The 21,608-nt window shown below is 41.3% G+C and overlaps 2 protein-coding genes across 3 annotated transcripts; both read left to right on the top strand.

Annotated features, from left to right (window-relative positions):
- Positions 1-5,598: 5,598 nt before the first annotated feature.
- On the top strand, positions 5,599-9,348 carry LOC127293729 (organic cation/carnitine transporter 7). Its single transcript, XM_051323373.1, has 6 exons — positions 5,599-5,852; positions 6,569-6,911; positions 7,181-7,418; positions 7,507-8,038; positions 8,122-8,324; positions 8,876-9,348. Exons 2-6 carry the CDS (start codon positions 6,655-6,657, stop codon positions 9,083-9,085), a joined length of 1,440 nt encoding a protein of 479 aa, XP_051179333.1. The 5' UTR covers positions 5,599-5,852; positions 6,569-6,654; the 3' UTR covers positions 9,086-9,348.
- A 3,376-nt stretch (positions 9,349-12,724) lies between these two features.
- On the top strand, positions 12,725-20,569 carry LOC127293730 (organic cation/carnitine transporter 7-like). Of its 2 annotated transcripts, none has more exons than XM_071818752.1 (4): positions 12,725-12,900; positions 18,217-18,748; positions 18,832-19,034; positions 20,092-20,569. In XM_071818752.1, the coding sequence occupies exons 1-4, from the start codon at positions 12,862-12,864 to the stop codon at positions 20,299-20,301; spliced, it is 984 nt and encodes a 327-aa protein (XP_071674853.1). In that variant the 5' UTR covers positions 12,725-12,861; the 3' UTR covers positions 20,302-20,569. The 2 variants fall into 2 exon arrangements, with proteins under 2 accessions (XP_071674853.1, XP_071674854.1); XM_071818753.1 differs by lacking the exon at positions 12,725-12,900 and adding an exon at positions 17,879-18,121.
- The last annotated feature ends 1,039 nt before the right edge of the window (positions 20,570-21,608 follow it).

The following is a 21,608-nucleotide window of genomic DNA, read 5'->3' as shown; positions in this document are numbered from 1 at the left end:
TTAAGCTCTTGCATCATATACTTTGCACCTATTAATGAAGAAATACATAGAGCATGCTAAAATTTGGTTTGCATAATTGGTCTCTCTAAAGTCTAGATAATTTCTAGTATTGAGTTTGAACAACAAGGAAGACGGTGTAGAGTCTTATAATGTTTTCAATATGTCTTTTATGTGAGTTTTGCTGCACCGCTTCATCCTTGTGTTTGTTTCAAATAGCCTTGCTAGCCTAAACCTTGTATCGAGAGGGAATACTTCTCATGCATCCAAAATACTTGAGCCAACCACTATGCCATTTGTGTCCACCATACCTACCTACTACATGGTATTTGTCCGCCATTCCAAAGTAAATTGCTTGAGTGCTACCTTTAAATTTCTATCCTCTACCTTAACAATATATAGCTCATGGGACAAATAGCTTAAAAACTATTGTGGTATTGAATATGTACTTATGCACTTTATCTCTTATTAAGTTGCTTGTTGTGCGATAACCATGTTCCTGGGGACGCCATCAACTACTCTTTGTTGAATATCATGTGAGTTGCTATGCATGTTCGTCTTGTCTGAAGTAAGGGAGATTTACCACTAAAATGGTTAGAGCATTGCATAATGCTAGAGAAGAACATTGGGCCGCTAACTAAAGCCATGATCCATGGTGGAAGTTTCAGTTTTGGATAAATATCCTCAATCTCATATGAGAAAATTAATTGTTGCTACATGCTTATGCATAAAAGAGGAGTCCATTATCTGTTGTCTATGTTATCCCGGTATGGATGTCTAAGTTGAGAATAATCAATAGAGAGAAATCCGATGCGAGCTTTCTCCTTAGACCTTTGTACAGGCGACATAGAGGTACCCCTTTGTGACACTTGGTTAAAACATGTGCATTGCGATGATAATCCCGGTAATCCAAGCTAATTAGGACAAGGTGCGGGCACTATTAGTATACTATGCATGAGGCTTGCAACTTGTAAGATATAATTTACATGACACATATGCTTTATTACTACCGTTGACAAAATTGTTTCTTGTTTTCAAAATCAAAGCTCTAGCACAAATATAGCAATCGATGCTTTCCTCTTTGAAGGACCATTCTTTTACTTTTATGTTGAGTCATTTCACCTATCTCTCTCCACCTCAAGAAGCAAACACTTGTGTGAACTGTGCATTGATTCCTACATACTTGCGTATTGCACTTGTTATATTACTCTATGTTGACAATATCCATGAGATATACATGTTACAAGTTGAAAGCAACCGCTGAAACTTAATCTTCCTTTATGTTGCTTCAATGCATTTACTTTGAATTATTGCTTTATGAGTTAACTCTTATGCAAGACTTATTGATGCTTGTCTTGAAGTACTATTCAAGAAAAGTCTTTGCTATATGATTCAGTTGTTTACTCATGTCATTTACATTGTTTTGATCGCTGCATTCATTACATATGCTTACAATAGTATGATCAAGGTTATGATGGCATGTCACTCCAGAAATTATCTTTGTTTATCGTTTACCTGCTCGGGACGAGCAGGAACTAAGCTTGGGGATGCTGATACGTCTCCGACGTATCGATAATTTCTTATGTTCCATGTCACATTATTGATGATATCTACATGTTTTGTGCATACTTTATGCCATATTTATGCATTTTCTGGAACTAACCTATTAACAAGATGCCGAAGAGCCAGTTGCTGTTTTCTGCTGTTTTTGGTTTCAGAAATCCTAGTAAGGAAGTATTCTCGGAATTGGACGAAATCAACGCCCAGGTGCCTATTTTGCCACGAAGCTTCCAGAAGACCGAAGAGTCAACGAAGTGGGGCCACGAGGTGGCCAGGAGGTAGGGCGGCGCGGCCCAAGCCCTGGCCGCGCCGACCTGTCTCCTGGGCCCCTCGCGACGCCCCCTGACCTACCCTTCCGCCTACAAATAGCCTTCGTCGTGAAACCCCCAGTACCGAGAGCCACGATACGGAAAACCTTCCAGAGACGCCGCCGCCGCCAATCCCATCACGGGGGATTCAGGAGATCGCCTCCGGCACCCTGCCGGAGAGGGGAATCATCTCCCGGAGGACTCTACGCCGCCATGGTCGTCTCCGGAGTGATGTGTGAGTAGTTCACCCCTGGACTATGGGTCCATAGCAGTAGCTAGATGGTTGTCTTCTCCTTATGTGCTTAATTGTAGGGTCTTGTGAGCTGCCGAACATGATCAAGATCATCTATCTGTAATTCTATATGTTGTGTTTGTTGGGATCCGATGAATAGAGAATACCATGTTATGTTGATTATCAATTTATATCTATGTGTTGTTTATGATCTTGCATGCTCTCCGTTATTAGTAGAGGCTCTGGCCAAGTTGATGCTAGTAACTCCAAGAGGGATTATTTATGCTCGATAGTGGGTTCATGTCTCCGTGAATCTGGGGGAGTGAGAGAAACCTCTAAGGTTATGGATGTGCTGTTGCCACTAGGGATAAAACATTGATGCTATGCCCGAGGATGTAGTTATTGATTACATTACGCGCAATACTTAATGCAATTGTCTGTTGTTAGCAACTTAATACTGGAGGGGGTTCGGATGATAACCTGAAGGTGGACTTTTTAGGCATAGATGCATGCTGGATAGCGGTCTATGTACTTTGTCGTAATGCCCAATTAAATCTCACAATACTCATCATAATATGTATGTGCATGGTCATGCCCTCTCTATTTGTCAATTGCCCAACTGTAATTTGTTCACCCAACATGCTATTTATCTTATGGGAGAGACACCTCTAGTGAACTGTGGACCCCGGTCCAATTCTCTATACTGAAATACAATCTACTGCAATTGTTCTACTGTTTTCTGCAAACAATCATCATCCACACTATACATCTAATCCTTTGTTACAGCAAGCCGGTGAGATTGACAACCTCACTGTTTCGTTGGGGCAAAGTACTTGGTTTGTGTTGTGCAGGTTCCACGTTGGCGCCGGAATCCCTGGTGTTGCGCCGCACTACATCTCGCCGCCATCAACCTTCAACGTGCTTCTTGGCTCCTACTGGTTCGATTAAACCTTGGTTTCATACTGAGGGAAAACTTGCCGCTGTACGCATCACACCTTCCTCTTGGGGTTCCCAACGGACGCGTGTTGTACGCGTATCAAATAGCAAACCATAATGAGAAGATGAAGCAAACTAAGAAGCAAATAAAAAGAAACAACAGAAATATTTTTGGTCTTTTTTGTGTTTTGGAAAGTAGAAACAAAAGCAAGAACAATAAAAAGAAACAAAACTAACATAAACACACAAATGGAACAAGTTCTAGAAATCTTCCAACCCAGACCAACATGAAAAGATCGGTTTTTATGAAAATGTATGTACCTCGTATCGAAAAGTGCTCAACTAACGACAGTTAGACAAGCTGAGGCATATTCTCAGAAGTTGTCAGCTCAAAATTCCATTATGGATATTACGAATTTTTATGGTGACATCACAAAATCTGTTTTTAGACAGCAACTTCCCAAATTCTTACCTCGTTCCTATTAGAGGATATCCTTGGTATAAAAATTAAATAAATAAGCTAAAGAGAGGTTATTACAGTAGTAACAACTTCCAAGATTCAAATAAAGAGAAGTTACATAAATAAACTAACAAGAACAAAAATAAAGCGAAACATGGATATACAAAGTTCTGACGGAATATGATATGTAGATAAGCGAGATGTCAGTATACCTCGCCCCCAAGCTTAGGATTTTTTCCTAAGTGGAGATCAACCCCATGGTGAGTAGTGGCTCCAGGATGGTGGGTCATCCCTGGCATGATCATACCCCGAACCTCGTGAGGAAGAAGAAGCTGAAAGCCCATAGTCATAGTCAGGTTGCTGATATGGAAACCCAGCAGTGTTGGAGGGCTGGACGAAGTTATCTTACGCCTCCCCTTCATCGTCATGTACATGTCGTCCCTGCTCCTCTATGTATGTTTCAAGCTCTTATTCCGTGAGTGACCATCCTTCCCTGGCATCAAGGTTAAGCAAAAGGGGCGCATGCAAATTGACTAGACGATCGGTCTTAGTTACCCACTGAGATAATGATTTTCTCTTGAAAAAGATAATTTCATAAGGTAGGTAGCCAATGTTAGCTTGGTATGAAACAAATTGATGTTGCATCATTGAATTAAGATCAAGCCTCTCTAATGAAAATTGAAAGTCAAAAGCATGTGGAACTAGACCGTGAAAGGCTAATAAACGAGAGACAATGAGGCCTCCACAAACTCCCCCTTTCTCGCGATTAATAGTAAGACGGGAGGCTATCAAAGCACCCAAATTATATTCTCTATCTTGTTTCAAGGCAACAGCCAGGAAGGCTAAATCATGAGAGGATAATTTACTTGCAACCTTTCTAGCTAGAACACACTTAGTAATAAAATAAGCAAAATACCGAATAGAGGAAGTTGAATGCTTCGGATTTTACCATCCTCCTCTGAGAAGCTCCTCCCCTGACAAATTTCTTTGTAGAGTTCCAGCAATGGCTTGGGTCGCTCCTCGACTGGGTATGTCTTGGCATTGTATTCATGTCTACCATTTAACATTGGGCATGTCTTGGCATTTAATTCATGCATTGGTTGCTCTTCATGCATTAGCTAGATGCTCGACGCCTTCGCCACGTACAAGTATCGAAATGGTGACAAGGACTTCCCCTTCATGCATTTCTTCAAGATGCTTGAGGGTTGCAAGAAATGGGACGCCATCCGCCCCACTCTCAATGACAAGAACCGCGTCGGAGAAGATGGCCCAATCGCAGCCGCCTCCACCGGGCGCCCCAGTGGCAATAAGAAAGCCAAAGTCGAGAGGAATGCGGCACCGACATTAGCTGCTATCGACGCCCCCATCGAGAAGATGGTGGCCTCCTTCTCCATCCAGAACAAGGAGGTGGCAGATAGGAGCGCCACCATGTGGAAGGCCATGTTGGAGAAGCAAGATGTAAAGATTGTGCCGGAGAGGGAGAAGGTGTAGGCGGCCAAGATGGAAGCAAGATGTAAAGATGAGCATGGCTGCGCCGGCTTCCCCGCCTCCGCCGACGTTCACTGACAAGGCGCCGCGGGTGATCGCCGACGAGGAGGATGTCGTCGAGGTGCAGCTGCCGTTGGCGCCCTTCCTGTGATCATTTAGCCTTGAAACCCAAAATGTTTTTTTTTTGGCAACCTGACTATGATGAATGGTGGCGATTTGGTGGCTGGATGTTGGCCAAGACTTGTATTCGAAAACCTTGAATTTAAATTTCTATCTATATTTGTGATTTTTATTTATTTTTAATCAAATATTTTTATTGGAGCCGCCGAGGGTATTGGAACCGTGGGGGTGGGGGTACCGGTGTAGCTGTCGGAGTTTATTTGTGGGGATGCTCTTGTCTGTGTGGTGGTCGCAGGGCGAAGCGTCCTAGTATATCCATGTGGCAACCAACCAACCAAGCGTCGCCGCTACAGGTTGCCGCGGAGTCGTACGGCCCTGTCACGCACGATTCGTGACCGAATCCCAGGGGAAATCCAGTAAGATAGCCTCATTTGCCACGCGTCCCTGTAAGAGCCGACCGGCGCCGTGGTCCGGGGGCGGGTCGCCGTCGCCGATCCTGTGCCACACACGACCACGGTACCATGTTGCTTCTTCCTCTCCACCTCCGACCTCCCCTCCTTTCCGCCATTAGTCCTCCCGGATGAGTATTAAATCTGTTCCCCTCCCAAGAATCGGCATATCCAATCCATTCAAAAGAGGAAGGGGCGAAAGAATCAGCATAGCGCAGCCCTCACCTTCCCCGATCCTCTCCGTCGGCTCTGCTGCTGTTCCTCCTCGAGGTCGAGGGTCGTCCGTCCGCTTCCCCATTGCTGTACGTGCTTGCGCTTAATCATCCATGCTTTTGCCGCTTAATCGGCGGGCGCAGCGCGCTTCTATTCTCTGTGAGCGCTGGATGCATGATCCAATGCTTCGGCGTAGAGTTTATTTACTCCGGCCGCAGGCGGCCAGCAAGACCCCCTGTTCTTCTTTTGGCCTTAAAATTTGTTTTTTGTTTTTCAAGAAATTTGGCCTTGGAATTAAGCCATGGGTATTATTATTAGGTCCTGCGGTTTAATAGCAAGCGCTGGGCTTCGTAAGGTCAGTTTCAGGTATGTTGTGTTAGTTAGGCCCTTCTGGATGGTGGTTGGGTAATGAGCTACATAGAGTAACAGATCCAGGAAAATTATTCTACCTAGTATGGGTTATAGTAGTAGTTTATTATGGTGAACTTGGTGAGAGCTGTGTTTACCGAGACAGGATCTGCTGAAAGCACATAGAGTATTTTTTTTTATTCTTGTTTACCATCCAAGGATAACCATAAACGTGGTCAAAATCTCAGATTCTTCTTAGGCCACTTCAGCCTCTCACTTCCTCTTATCACGATAGCACGCTGAACCGCACTGCTGTCGTACAATTTGACTGCTTAGATTTGTTGATGTATCTTTGTCCTTCAGAAACGAACTCTAGGAGCATATTTGACTTTCAATTGTTAATACATGCAGTAAGCGTCTCCAGCTATCTATTCATTGTTGTGTGTGCCGTTTGCAGGTGGACGTTGAGACGAGCGAATACTTACCTGACGGATTTTGTCATCGGCTTGCCTTTACTTTGCTGAATCAGCAGACGCTGCTAACATGGAAACATACACCACGGATAACGCGCTTGCAGCCATGGGATTTGGGAAATTCCAAGCACTTGTTCTCGTATATGCAGGCATGGGTTGGGTTGCGGAATCCATGGAGCTCATGCTATTGTCGTTTGTTGGACCGCTGATACGGGAGGAATGGAAAATCTCTGCCCAAGATGAGAGCCTACTCTCAAGTGTAGTGTTCTTGGGCATGTTAATAGGGGCATGTGGTTGGGGATTTGTTTCCGACAAATATGGGCGAAGGTAAGGATTTAGTCTTACAAGCGCTTCCATGTTTGAGTTTCTCAGAAAGACCTGTTCTTATTATTTTTACTTTTTAGAAGAATGTTATGATTGTAACCATGCCTATGAATTTTGTTTTTGTATTCCTGATGTATGACTAAGCGCCTTCGATACGTTCAGCCTGTTTAGAGTAGTAACATAATTTCAGTGTGGTCAATGGCGCACGGATTTATAATTGCGACATTGAACAAATTAACCCCTCAACAAAATTTATATTTTTCTTGTTTCAGGACTGGTTTACTGTTTTCAACACTGTTTACTACCGGAATGGGTTTCATGAGTGCTTTATCTCCTAACTATTTATGCTTGATGGCTCTTCGATTTCTCGTTGGTGTTGGAGTGGGTGGTGGGCATGTGTTTTCATCTTGGTTTTTGGAGTTTGTTCCTGCACAAAATCGTGGCACTTGGATGATTGTTTTTTCCTTTTTTTGGACTCTTGGCACAGTCTTGGAGGCTTCACTTGCATGGGTATCAGACTAGTACATTTTGTAATTTCCTACTTATATTTATATTCTGGCAGAGTAATAAACTACTATTAAATATGTTCCTATTGCAGGTTGTGATTGCGGCATTGAGTTGGAGGTGGTTGCTAGCATTTACCGCCGTTCCATGCTTTCTCTTGCTTCCTTTCTTTGGAATTACACCCGAGTCGCCACGCTATCTGTGTGCACAAAATAGAATGTCTGAAGCAACACTTGTCCTGGAGAGAATCTCTAAGACAAACCAAGCAGCTCTTCCTCCTGGAATTCTCACATACAACCGTGGAATAGAAGTTGATCAAAGTGCTCCCACCTGTGAGATAGATCATCTTCTTCCAGTCAGAGAGAAGGAATGCACAGATGATAATGCCATGAGCTCCAAATCTGGTAGTGCTGCTGCATTGCGTAGTCTATTGTCACGAAATTTGCGCAGATCAACGCTTCTGCTGTGGTTTGTTTTCTATGCAAATTCCTTTGCTTATTATGGGCTAGTCTTGATGACTTCCCAACTGAGTGATGCAAATGGAAGCTGTGCATCTGGGCTGAGATATGTGAAGAGTGAACAAGATGCCAGCCTTTACAAGGATACGTTTATTACTAGTTTCGCAGGTAGCATACAGTAGCATGTCTCTTCATCCAGTGTGACTGGCTACTGACTATGTCACTAACTCATCACTCTACTGCTCCATCAGAGATTCCTGGTCTAATTGTGTCTGCTGTTCTTGTTGAATGGCTTGGCCGAAAAGCTACAATGTGGTGCTTGCTGTTCACATGCTGTGGTTTCCTTGGACCACTTGCATTTCATCAGAGTGAGATATGGACAACTGGCCTTCTGTTTGGTGCTCGCGCTTGTGCCATGGGTAGCTTCACAGTTCTATGTTTATATGCCCCAGAGGTTCGTATCGGTTTTTTGCGGCATGTAGTAAATGTGTTTATTTGTGACTTGGTTTTCACAGTATGTTGAGTTTAATATGTTAAAATTTTCCTTCGTTATCCCTATGAGTTGCAATTCTAACATTATATCCATCCAAGTGGCCGTGTATTGAGATGGTAGTTTTGCTTCTTGATTATTATTATGTAGGTTTGCATTGATAGGTTCAAAACAGAAATACAATATCCTGACGGTAGGTATACCATAATAATATGAATCCATGTAGGAAGAAAAGCATTCCAAATCAATTCACTTCTGCTAAGCAATTGAGCACTCTCTTGCAATCACTAGGTGTTTTTTCCTTCCAATGTCCTTGTTGTTAGATCCTAAATTAAATCTATTAACTGATGAACCATCTGAATCTTGAGGTGTCCATTAGTGTCTGCATGGAACACTTGTGTGAACAAAACGGACATCCTGTTAGATAACTCTGGCTAAATGAAGTCTACGACTTTGGTCCATTCTGCAGACGATAGGCTAAGTTATCTATCTAATTTATTTTCTTGTGTTTGTAGGTATATCCAACATCAGTACGCTCAACTGGTGTTGGAATTGCTACTGCCATTGGTAGGATCGGTGGGATTGTTTGCCCCCTTATAGCTGTTGGGATGCTGAGAAGCTGCCATCAAATGGAAGCTATCATTGTGTTTGAGGTGGTGTTATGCCTAGCTGCAATTGCTTGCATGTTATTCCCTGTGGAGACCAAGGGCCGTGATATGAACTGATGTTAGTAATGGTGCAAAAAGAAGAAAACACTTCATCACCATTCATATAATTTATCACGCTGTTACGCGTGAATGTTATGTATATCGTATTATGTATAGTATTTTAGTAGATATGACGATGAAGATTCCTCAAGTTATATTCTGCGGTTTCGGATGTTATTGCACATTATTTTGGGAAGTCCTCGCTCTGTAAAGGGCTATGGTATATATATGTATGTATCGGAATGAAGTGCTAGACTATGTCGGGATTGGTGATTGGATCAGTACTCTCGCCAAGGTCATGCATTTAAGTAAAATTTCAAAATTGGCATTATCGAAGGTGGTATTGAACCTTGATTATTGAAAATGTCATTAATGCTAAGAAAACTGATACGTTGACTGTATCAGAGTAGCACTGCGGTTCAGGTCATAATGGAAAGAATCACATTCACGAGTACAATCATGATGGTCTTTTAAGTCCCTATGATTTGGAATCATGTACACATGTAAGGCTTGCCAAAATGACTATGAAGGTGTTCACCACTGATGTTGAAAAAAATGTAAATTTTTTAAAATTCATATATTTTGATGTATGTAACCCAACGTTTTTACCGGCATGCAGAAGCTAGTCCTATTTAATTAATGAAGTAGAAATCTGAAATATTTGAGGAGTTCAAAATTTCAGCGATTAAATGGGAGCTCATCATAATAGAAATATTGAGTTTCTGTGATTGGATCATGGAGAACAATTCAATCATAAGTTTAGCAAAATATCTTACTGATTGCGAAACCTATGATGTTTTTATTTCCAATGCCATTATTTTGTTTTCTAGATCGTATTACTATATTTACAATTATTAAAATGTTGTAAAAAGTCTGTTGAAATGACCTCATATGAGATATGGTTTGGTATTGCACCTAACGTGCTATTTCTTAAATATCTGTGGATATGAAGCTGATGAGTAGCATTCAAATCTATATAAGTTGAAAATCCCAAATCAAACATGTTTTATTTTGTTGGTTATCCCAAGAGATAAAATTTGGGGATTCCTCCCATCACCATACCGCTAGCAAATTATTTACCACAGATGATGGGATATTTCAAAAGAAATGGTTTCATTTGGAAGAGATGAATATGGGGAGATAGCACAACTTGACAAGATTATAAATCTTCAGTGATTATTTATATGATTGAGACAAATGAAGTATTTACGCTAATCATTCACATAATGGATCCGGAAGTTCTTGCAAGAGAAGCATAAACTTTGTTCAAGATTGTTGGTGAATGATAAAGTAAAACAAATGACACTGCTAGCTCCAATGAATGGCTCAAAGCCACGAAGGACCTAAATGAAATCCATGTTCAAAAGGAATTTTGAAGTTTGGTGATTTTTTTGATGTCATATTAGCATAATATTTATTATATGATATTGGTAGGTGAATGATCAAGTGTTGGCTTGATCAATTTAGGGTACAATTCTTCTCTTGCACTCCCTTGAATGGACATGGCTATGGTGGCATCAATAACTTCTCTCTCTTTGAAATGCCTGGGATAAATGCCTAAGGCTATGCTTAAGAGACAATGATGTGATCATCAAGATATATGGATAGTCCTCTCCTTTCTCTAAGGTTCGATGGAAATAAATTTGGATAGACAAGATTGGAATAGTCAAGGTTTGATAAAGAACTTGTGTGAATGTCCTTGACATGAATTCAAGATTAGAAGTGAAGATATACCATGTGAATCATGGTACGAATATTGATTTAGTAAAAGACATGGAAAAGATAAGTAAAGAATAATTTCTCAATTCTTTCCATTCTTTGGTTTGTAGTTGAATAAACATCCATGTGTGGTTGTAAGGAATATCATGTTATGATCATTTATAAGATCTGGCATTGATCCTCACTTAGGGTATTGTTATATTAGAACTAATCTTATTTGATCTAACCCATAAATCAAATCATATCTACCTAAAACAAGGTTTTAGCAAAAATCACATTAGAGTGTATAGCGTTTGACTTGATGATCTACTTTAGTTCCATCAAGTCAAGTGAAATTTCAGTTACTATAAAATATTATATTTGAAAACGAAAATTTCTCGATGTGCATGAATGCAATGCACATATTTGTATTCTCATTTTTTGTATCCTCTAATAAACCTGGGATGTTAGAGATATGGTGTCAGCCATGCAAAAAAAAAGAAACCCCCGCATAAGTCAGTTTTGTTGTTTCATTATTTGAAGCAAATGTACATGTCTATTAGAAGCATTGTCATGATTATACATTTTGAAAAATAAATAAATAAAATAGATATAAGATATAAATTCGCCGAAGAGGAGAGGGGGCAAGTGGCCGCCTAGTCTTACGGCCCCGTCACATGATTCATGCCCGAAAACGATGTCGGATCACCGGAGAAATCCAAAGAAATAGACTCGTTTGGCACGCATCCTCTTGACCACGACTGGTGCATTTAGATGGGTCACCGTCGCTGCTCCTGTAGCAGTTGCATTAGTTTCCCTCCTCGAGTATTATATTGGATCCACTCCCAATAACGGAATATCCAATTCTCCCCCACAAAAAGAAGGAATCAGCATATCGCAGGGTCCTTATTCCCCGTCCTCTGCGTTGGCTGTGTTGCTGCTGCTACCGCCCCCGAGGATTATCCACCGCCGAGGCTCCTCCGTCCGCTTCCCAATTGCTGTACGTGCTCGCGCTTAATCGTCCATGGTTTGCCCCCCAATTTGCTGGACGTATAGTTTATTTGCTCCGGCCACAGGCGGCGAGGCCTCTGTTCTTCGTCTGGCCTTTGATTTTCTTTTAGTTTTGTATAAGAAATTTGGCCTTAGCATTAAGTCATGGCTATCATTAGGTCCTGTCACTTACTATTAACAACAAACCCTGAGCTTAGTTAGTTCACTTTCAGGTGTTGTGTGAATTAGTCCTGGACAGTGGTTCGGTAATAAGCTGCATAGAGGAATAGATCCAGGCAAAAGTTTCTATCGATGTGTCACAGTAGTATAGTTTGTTAAGGTGAACTTGGTGAAAGCTGTGTTTACCGGTACAGTATCTGGTGAAAGCTTCAATCCAAGAGCAATACATACTGGATTTCCATAAGCTGTCAACACGATTGGTTACTGTTTATTTCATAATTATTTACCATTCAAGGATTACCATACTTAAAGAAACACACAGAGCTGCTGTTATGTAGTAGTATTAAACCGGGAAGGGGTTAAGATCTTCAGAAAAGAGGCAAATAGAAAAGCAATGCAATAAACCTCCTTTTAGGCCACTTCCTTTGGCATGCCAATATGATATTTCTCTTATCATGATAGCACCCTGAACTGCATTGTTCTCGTTTCACTTGAGGGCTTTATCCTGCAGAAACGAACTCTAGGAGCAAATTTAAATTTCAGTTCTAATATGTTCAGTAAGCCAATTATTATGTCGGCGTTATTTATTGTTTGTGTGTGCCATCTGCAGGTGGAGGTTGAGACAAGCAAGTACTTGTACCTGACGAAGATTTTGATGCTGACTTGCCTTTAGCCCTTTACGTCGCTCAATCGAAAAACGCTGATAACATGGAAACATACACCACGGATAACGCGCTTGCAGCCATGGGATTTGGGAAATTCCAAGCACTAGTTCTTATTTATGCAGGCATGGGATGGGTTGCAGAATCCATGGAGCTCAATCTATTGTCGTTTGTTGGGCCATTGGTGCGAGAGGAATGGAAAATCTCTGCACAAGATGAGAGCCTACTCTCAAGTGTAGTGTTTTTTGGCATGTTAATAGGAGCATGTGGTTGGGGATATGTTTCCGACAAATATGGGCGAAGGTAAGGATTTGGTCTTACAAGTGCTTCCAAGTTTCAGTTTCTCAGTATAACCTTTTTCCTGTTCTCGATAATGTTATGACTGTAACCATGCTTATGGATTTTGTTTTCATATTCCTGATGTACAATAAGACCCTTCCATACGGTCATCCTGTTTTGGAATTGCAACATAATTTCAGTACGATTCTTTGGCACACAGCTTAACTATGACAGTGTGCAAAATTAACCCCTGAACAAAGTTTGTATTTTTTTCTTGTTTCAGGACTTGTTTACTGTTTTCAACACTATTTTTTTTTTTTTTTTTTTTTTTGAACATGTAAAGATTTTATTACATCTAACAACACTTTACAGAGAGGAGTGTGAACGGACTCACACTTAACAAGGAGAGAACATCTCTACCCGGACAAAGACATGTGTCCGAAGAAAGGCACCTAACAAGTAGAGTCCTCTTCTGAATTCTAAGCGCTAGATTTGCTTGATGATGTGCCTTTATATTATAACACCTGTTGATATGGGCTACCCTGCTACGATGGAAAGTTGAGGATGCCTGTATAGTAGCAAGGATAGGTCTAATGTTCCAGTGACCTGCGTCTTTGAAGATGGATGTTGCCGCTGTTGCCGACACCAACACAGAGCAATCTGTGAAGAATTTTGGTTCGTCTATGTGAAGTGCTTCAGCCAACATGGTGGCAAGGAGCAGCCCAAACGCTTCAGCCTGGAGGGGTGAAGATGCCGGTGGAGACAAAGCTGACACCTGTAGCTGCTGGCAGTGTTGATTGTCTTCCAATCGCATGATGATGCCTATGCCTGCGGAAGTTGATTGGACATTTCCTTCATTTTTCCATGCCGCATCACAGAAGATGGCATTACCTACAACCAAAGAAGAATCCTGCAATGGAACAGGCTGTTGGTCCATAACATTAGTGGATTTCTGTTCCTGTTGTGTCTTCATATCGTCTAGATTTGATTCCTGCATGATGGCGTTAGCTACAGGAAATACTTGTGATGGCCTGCAAATTTTTCTACCAAATAGAGCATCATTCCTTGCCTTCCAAAGACACCACAAGAATGTGTATAGACTAGTAGTATTGATATGATGATGATTAGATGCAAGCAAAGCCTGAACCATCTGAGCCACTGAATGATGGTTTGCAGCAATAACCTCTGTTCTAATAAACCAGGGAGAGGAGAACCATGCAGCTTTTGAGAAAGGGCAGAGAAAAAGCATGTGCATTTCATCCTCTAGGCCACCACATCTAGCACAAGTTTCACCTATATGTTTGGAGAATTTACTTGCTCTCTTACCCGTTGGAAGCGCTCGGCGAAGTAATCTCCATGCAAAAGTTTGGACTCTTGGGGCCATGAGCTTCTGCTTCCATACCTGATTGAGAAGGTTAACTACATGGGTTGGAACAGATTTCGGCCTCTGATTTGCCGGTAGTGCCAGATTATTGAAGCAGTGTTTGTAAGCACTTTTGGAAGTACATTCACCTGCAGGGGTTAGTTTCCAAACCAAGATATCTTGTCCAATAGCATTAACAATGGGCGTTTGCAATATAGCATCAGCAGTATTAGCAGCAAATAAAGATTTGACAAGCTGAATATTCCAAGTTTTTTGATTTGGAACCCAAAGGTCCTTAACAACAGCCGGGTAATTATAGGGAGGTTGTTGAATAATCAGATTTTCATAAATGGATTGCCATTGTGAGAACCAAGGTGAACTCCAAATGGAGCTACTGCCATCAACAATTTGGCAAAAAGAAGCCGAGATTAACAAAGGTCTAACCTTCAGAATTGCTGCCCAAAAGGCGGATTTTGGCATGTTTTGCTTAGCCCTCCAAATGGATGTGTCACTATGGTACTTCGACTTAAGTATTAGAGCAAGATGACTTTGGGGCTCCTTTGCTAGCCTCCAAGCCGCCGAGAGAATTAGACCTTGGTTAATAGCCTGCAAGTTTCTAATTCCTAGGCCACCAATTCTTTTTTCCGTGCAAATGTCTGCCCATGCTCTTAAGCAAAGAGTCTTTGTAGATGGTTCTTCTTTCACCCCTGTCCACCAAAAATTCCTAATAATAGCTGTGAGTTTTGCTAGGAATTTTTTTGAGAAGAGAATATTTGACATATAGTAAGCGGGGATAGAGGAAAACACAGATTTAATAAGTGTTAATCGTGCTGCATGTGAAAGCCTATTAGCTTTGTAGGCACTCAGCTTTGATTTAAACTTGTCATAGATGAAGTTGTATGCTGCTGATCTATCCTTTGCTGGAAGTGTGAGTGGGTGTCCTAAATGGATAGTGTTGTTGTCAATGTCCGAAACCGGGAAAATTTCCTTGATGTCTTGTTTGACCTGCAAATTAACCTGTTTACTGAACATTATACCTGATTTGTTCCAGTTTGGGAGCTGACCCGAATGTTGACAAAATTGTTGCAAGATATGGAATATAGTGTTTACTTCCTGCATATTAGCTTTTCCACAAACCAAGAGATCATCCGCAAACATCAGAGAATGAATCGGAGGGCAATTCGAACCAAGAGAAATACCAGATAGGTGGTTGACCTGAAGAGCTTCTTGTAGCGCGAGGGAAAGCTCATTTACTGCAAGAACAAATAGCGAAGGCGACAAAGGACATCCTTGCCTTATGCCTCGACTACTTTTAAATTGGGCAAAAGATTGACCATTAATAATAACTGAAAACATAGGCGACGAGATGCAAGCATGGATCAAATTTATGAAATGGCCATGAAGCCCTAAGCGTGTAAGAGCAGAAACAATAAAATGCCATTCAATTCTGTCAAACGCTTTGGCTAAATCGATTTTTAGCATAAAATCAGAGCCATCCCAAGAATTAAGAGACAAAGAGTGAGCAATTTCTTGAGCTACAATAATATTATTACTAATACGTCTACCTTCAACAAAAGCTTGTTGAGAGGGATGTATATAGTCTGGTAAGTGTGGTTTCAGTCTATTAGCCAAAGATTTTGCAATTATTTTGTAAACAACGTTGCAAAGGCTGATGGGCCTATAGTCTGAAGGAACATGGCAAACAAGTTTTTTTGGAATGAGAACAATTTGAGTTTCATTGAGACGAGGAGGGAGCTTACCCGTGATGTAGAAGTTTCTAACCAGATTAGTAACATCTTCTCCAATCCAGCTCCAAACCGATGTGTAGAATCCTACATTAAACCCATCAGGTCCTGGCGAAGCATTTCTCCTCATGGACTTGAGAATTTCCCAAACTTCTTGCTTGTCTGGGATCGAGTTTGTAAAATCCTGTTCACCTTGTGGATGAGAGGTATTCATGAACGGCCTGTCATTGTTAGGACACAAGGAGTGGAAAATATTTTTAAAATAGTCAACAAATTCATTAGCAATGTCTTCAGGGTCAAAAAGATTATTGCCACGAGCATCTTTAATGGACACAATACGATTGCGTCGCTTGCGCTTGAGGACAGCATTATGAAAAAAAGAAGTGTTCCTGTCGCCTTGAGTAGCCCAGTGTTTTTTCGCTCTTTGCCTGTAGAATTCTGTAAGTTTTGTCATGTTTTCTTCATACTGAGATATAAGCTTTACCTCGAGGGAGTGATCTTGGTCTGGAATAGGCTGCATCTGGATGGAGTTGATTTGTTGTTGAAGCGTATCAAGTTGACGTTGAATCGGCTTTTTCTTCTTGCACCATTTCTTTAGAGTACCTGCAAGGTTAGTCGTTCTAGAATGGAAAGGTTTGTTAGCAGACAATTCCCAAGCCGTTTTAGCAACATTTTGGAAGTCCTCTTCCATAGTCCACCAATTCTCAAATTTAAATTTTAGCTTTGGTCTACGATATTGAGATTGTGTTGATAAAAGAATAGGAGCATGATCACCAAACATGATAGGAAGGTTAAACACATTTGTATTCGGAAACAAATCACACCATTCAGCATTTGCAAGACAGCGATCAAGTCTTTCGAAAACAATATTAGATGTGAAACGTTTATTTGTCCAAGTGTAAGCAGGACCACTAAAGCCAAGATCAATAAGACCACACTGTTTAACATAGCCATTAAAAGTACGCATACGACAATAATTTACATTACTAGAGGTGGTGTCCTGAGCGCACATGATGTTGTTGAGATCACCTATACAAACTACCGGCTTTCCTATATTGTCATGAACAAAATTGTAAATTTGGTCCCAAATCATCTTGGTGAAGCGATGATGGGGATCCCCATAAACACAAGCCAGTAAAAACTGAGCACTAGTAGCTATGTGAACAACTATTGCTAAGATAAGGTAGCGGTTGGAGAAAATGACTGAGACTTGAACTTCATCCGACCACAACAACCAGAGGCCCCCGGAGAGCCCAACTGAAGGAACTACAAAACTACCTAGGATATTAAAACGAGTATTAAGCTGAACAGGAGTAATTTTGGATGATCTTGTTTCAGAGACGAAAGTTACCTGTGCACCGGTTGAGTTCATGAGTCTGGCAAGAAATTCCATTTTGCTAGAACGGTCAAGGTTCTTACCCTTGCCTTGGCAATTCCACCCAATCAGCTTCATGGAGCCTTATGGCCTAGCGCCAATAATTTGCCGAATCAAAGCTCAGGAGCGGAGTACAAGCAAGATCACTCCACTTCTCTTCTACTGGAATAGTTTAAGAAAAGGGTGAAACAAGAACGAATCTACCAGGGGATTTTCTCTCTCTTTTTTTGGGAGAGTGGAACCGTGGGTGAGGCTAGAGGAAAGCTAAAATTTTGATTGGAGGCAGATAGATCAAGGAGTAGAGATATAGGTAAAGTTTTGAATGAGAGAATAGATTAGATTTGGGGAAGGATTGGAGGAAGATCATCAGGAGGGAAGGAACGGCATGCCAGCAGACACCACACGGGCAAGAACATACGGATCGAGGAAGATTAGAGGGATCTAGGCAGATTGAGAAGAATCAGAGGGGGATTAAAACGGCATGACGCCAATCTCCGGCAAATCGCCAAGAACGCCACAGAGGGCAAAGTCAACCACTTTTCAACACTATTTGCTACCGGAATGGGTTTTATCAGTGCTTTGTCTCCTAACTATTTATGCTTGATGGCTCTTCGATTTCTCGTTGGCGTAGGAGTGGTTGGCGGGCATGTGTTTTCATCTTGGTTTTTGGAGTTTGTTCCTGCACAAAATCGTGGCACTTGGATGATTGTTTTTTCCTTTTTTTGGACTCTTGGCACAGTCTTGGAGGCTTCACTTGCATGGGTATCAGACTAATACATTTTGTAATTTTGTACTTCTGGTTTATATTTCTATTCTGGCAAAATAATAAAGTAACTTTAAATCTGTTCCTATTTTAGGTTGTGCTACCAGCGTTGAGTTGGAGGTGGTTACTAGGATTTACCGCCGTTCCGTGCTTTCTCTTGCTTCCTTTCTTTGGAATTACACCTGAGTCGCCCCGCTATCTGTGTGCACAAAATAGAATGTCTGATGCAACGCTTGTCCTGGAGAGAATCTCTAAGACAAACCAAGAGGCTCTTCCTGCTGGAATTCTCACATACAACCATGGAACAGAAGTTGATCCCAATGCTCCCACCTGTGAGATAGATCATCTTCTTCCAGTCAAAGAGAAGAAATGCACACATGATAATGCCATGAGCTCCAAATCTGGTAGTGTTGCTGCATTGCGCAGTCTATTGTCACGAAATTTGCGCAGATCAACTCTTCTGCTTTGGTTTGTTTTTTATGCAAATACATTTGCTTATTATGGGCTAGTCTTGCTGACCTCCCAACTGAGTGATGCAAATAGAAGCTGTGCATCTGGGCTGAGATATACGAAGAGTGAACAAGATACCAGCCTTTACAAAGATACATTTATTACTAGTTTAGCAGGTAGCATGCAGTAGCCCATCTCTTTACCCAGTGTGACTTGCTACGGACTATGTCACTAACTCATCACTCTACTGCTCTATCAGAGTTTCCTGGTCTAATTGTGTCTGCTGTTCTTGTTGAATGGCTTGGCCGAAAAGCTACAATGTGGTGCTTGCTGTTCACATGCTGTGGTTTCCTTGGACCACTTATGTTTCATCAGACTGAGCTATGGACAACTGCCCTTCTATTTGGTGCCCGCGCTTGTGCCATGGGAAGCTTCACAGTTCTATGTTTATATGCTCCAGAGGTTTGTATCGACTTTTTAAGGCATGTAGTAAATGTGGTCTTTCGTGACTTGATTTTCAGTGTGCTGAGTTTAACATGTTAAAATTTCCATCTGGTATCACTATAAGTTGCAATTCAACATTTTATCCATACAAATGGCCAGAGTATCCAAATGGTAGTTCTGCTTGAGTATTCATTGTCTTTGTAGCTCTGTTTTACATTTCATTAAATACCCTGGTGTCAAAGAACCAAAACACAGATAAAGCATTACTATTTCATCAATCTTATTAAATTTACTGCAATGTGGTGACTTCCTGCTACACTATCATACTGTGACATTGTGATTCTCTTCAGTTGCATAAGAGAAGGGTCTTTCTAGAACATCTATTGAAGGCTTGCACACTAATATAAGCACGAGGACACAAATATTTTCCTAGCTAGAACATCCATTTGAATTTCATTTTCATTTGCAAATCTGGAGTTTATTATTGGATTCAAGGTGTTAACCACCAGAAATATGAACTTCCATATTTAGCGTTCGATATTTGGATAGGTTCTCCTTGGTGGGTTAAAAACATAAATACAAGATCCTAACTGTAGGTACCATTATAGTACTAATTTAGGGGAAAGTATTCCTAATCAATTCACGACTGCTAAGCATTCTCTTGCAATCACTGGGGTGCTTTTTCTTCCAATGTCCTTGTTGTTAGATCCTAAATTAAATCAATTAACTAATGACCCATCTGAATCTTGAAGTGTCAATTAGTGTCTTTATGAAGCACTTGTGTAAATAAAACGGACATCCTACTAGACACATAACTCCGGCTAAATGAATTCTACATTTTTGGTCCATTCTGCAGACGAGCTAAGTTAGTTATCTCATCTGGTCTGCCCATCTTAGGGTTTTGGCTATGCTAAGTGGCCAGTTTTCTTAGCTGAGAACGTTTGAATGTCACAACAGAGATTCAGAAATAACTGGAGCAGTTTTTATCTGAAGAAGTCTTGCTAAAAAGTTGTAGTTGATTTTTTTTTTGAAGCACGGTTTTCCTATGAGCTGATTTATTTTCATGTCTGTCTAGGTATATCCGACATCAGTACGCTCGACTGGTGTTGGAATTGCTAATGCTATTGGTAGAATCGGTGGGATTGTTTGCCCCCTTGTAGCCGTTGGGATGCTGAGAAGCTGCCATCAAATGGAAGCCATCCTTGTGTTTGAGGTGGTGTTATGCCTAGCTGCAATAGCTTGCATGATGTTCCCTGTAGAAACCAAGGGCCGTGATATGAACTGATGGTGGTTCATGGTACAAAAGAAAAAAAAAAACACTTCAATTCATCACCATTCATATAATGTATCACGCTGCTGCGCATGAATGCTATGTACAGATCATTAGTTGTATAGTAGTATTATTGTATAGTATTTTAGTGCATATGATAATGAAGATTCCTCAAAATATATTTTGGGGTTTCGGATGTAATTGGACTTGATTCCGTGAAGTCCTCATTCTGTAAAGAAGGACTACGGTATATGTACGTATATGTATGTATCAATTCTTTCAATGCGATTAAGTGTCAACTGGCAATTTTTCACTGTTAAATTCTCATGTTGATTTGGTCCCAAGCGTCGAAGTCAGAGTTGGAGCGCCATTTTCCTTCCTGGAGGCGCTGGTATGAAGTTTCCCCCTTCGAGCTCTGGAGGTTCGCCGGCTTCACTAGCGTAGTTAGCCAGTTCTCGGGGTGTTGGTGGTCCTCTGCTTGACATGCTGCTCAGTGTGCTAGTCCTGCGTGGTTTCAGATCTGCGGAGTGGCGTCTCGGGGAGCCGCCGGTGTTTTGCTGAAGTCTTGGGCGTTCTCGGAGAGCTTGTAGTTTAGGGCCTGACCCTGGTCTGCATGTTCCTTTGTTGTAGGCTTTAGCTCTTCACCACCTGGGCTTGTATCTCTAGCTGGTGTCCCCAGTTTTTTCTTTTTTCTTTTTCTTTGTTGCGTGATACCTTGTACTCCTGACCGGTTGTTGGCTTTGTTAATTCTGTTTAAAAAAAAGAGTTGCAGGACCATGGTCAGTGCTGGATTGGATGTGGACTGCATGCAAAAATGTACAATAAGCTGGATTGGAACTTGAAACCTCGCAGTTTAGGTCGTTAACAAAGATCTAATTATCTGAAATGAATAAGAAATTTCGAGAATGCAGACATAATGTGAGCTTCAGAAATAAGGCATGGCCGTTCAGTCTTCTGTGAGGGGATAAGTCTGGGCTACTTGCCAACATTGTGATTTAATCTGTATTCCCTCTAACCTTGTCAAATCTCATGCGGGGACATCAGCTCAAGGTGTCGACTTGGGCATAAGAAAATCCATATGGCACCGTCCATATGGCACCGTTGAAAATCCTACATGTTTCAGTTTTTTTTTATCGGTTGAGTAAATCATATCCACAAACTATATGGCACCGTTCAAAATTAGCGACACCCAGAAAGTGTATATGCTATTTTTACATGCTAAGGGAGTCATCTATGGTCATATAATCATGTCTGCCTTCCGCAAGAGCGAGGATTTGCTCCACAGTCGCCTTTGAGAATTTTCTGCCCTTGTTCATATCTGT

The sequence above is a fragment of the Lolium perenne genome, chromosome 4 (genome assembly GCF_019359855.2).
Source record: "Lolium perenne isolate Kyuss_39 chromosome 4, Kyuss_2.0, whole genome shotgun sequence".
Classification (NCBI taxonomy): Eukaryota; Viridiplantae; Streptophyta; class Magnoliopsida; order Poales; family Poaceae; genus Lolium; species Lolium perenne.
This window is presented reverse-complemented; position numbering and strand designations above follow the sequence as displayed.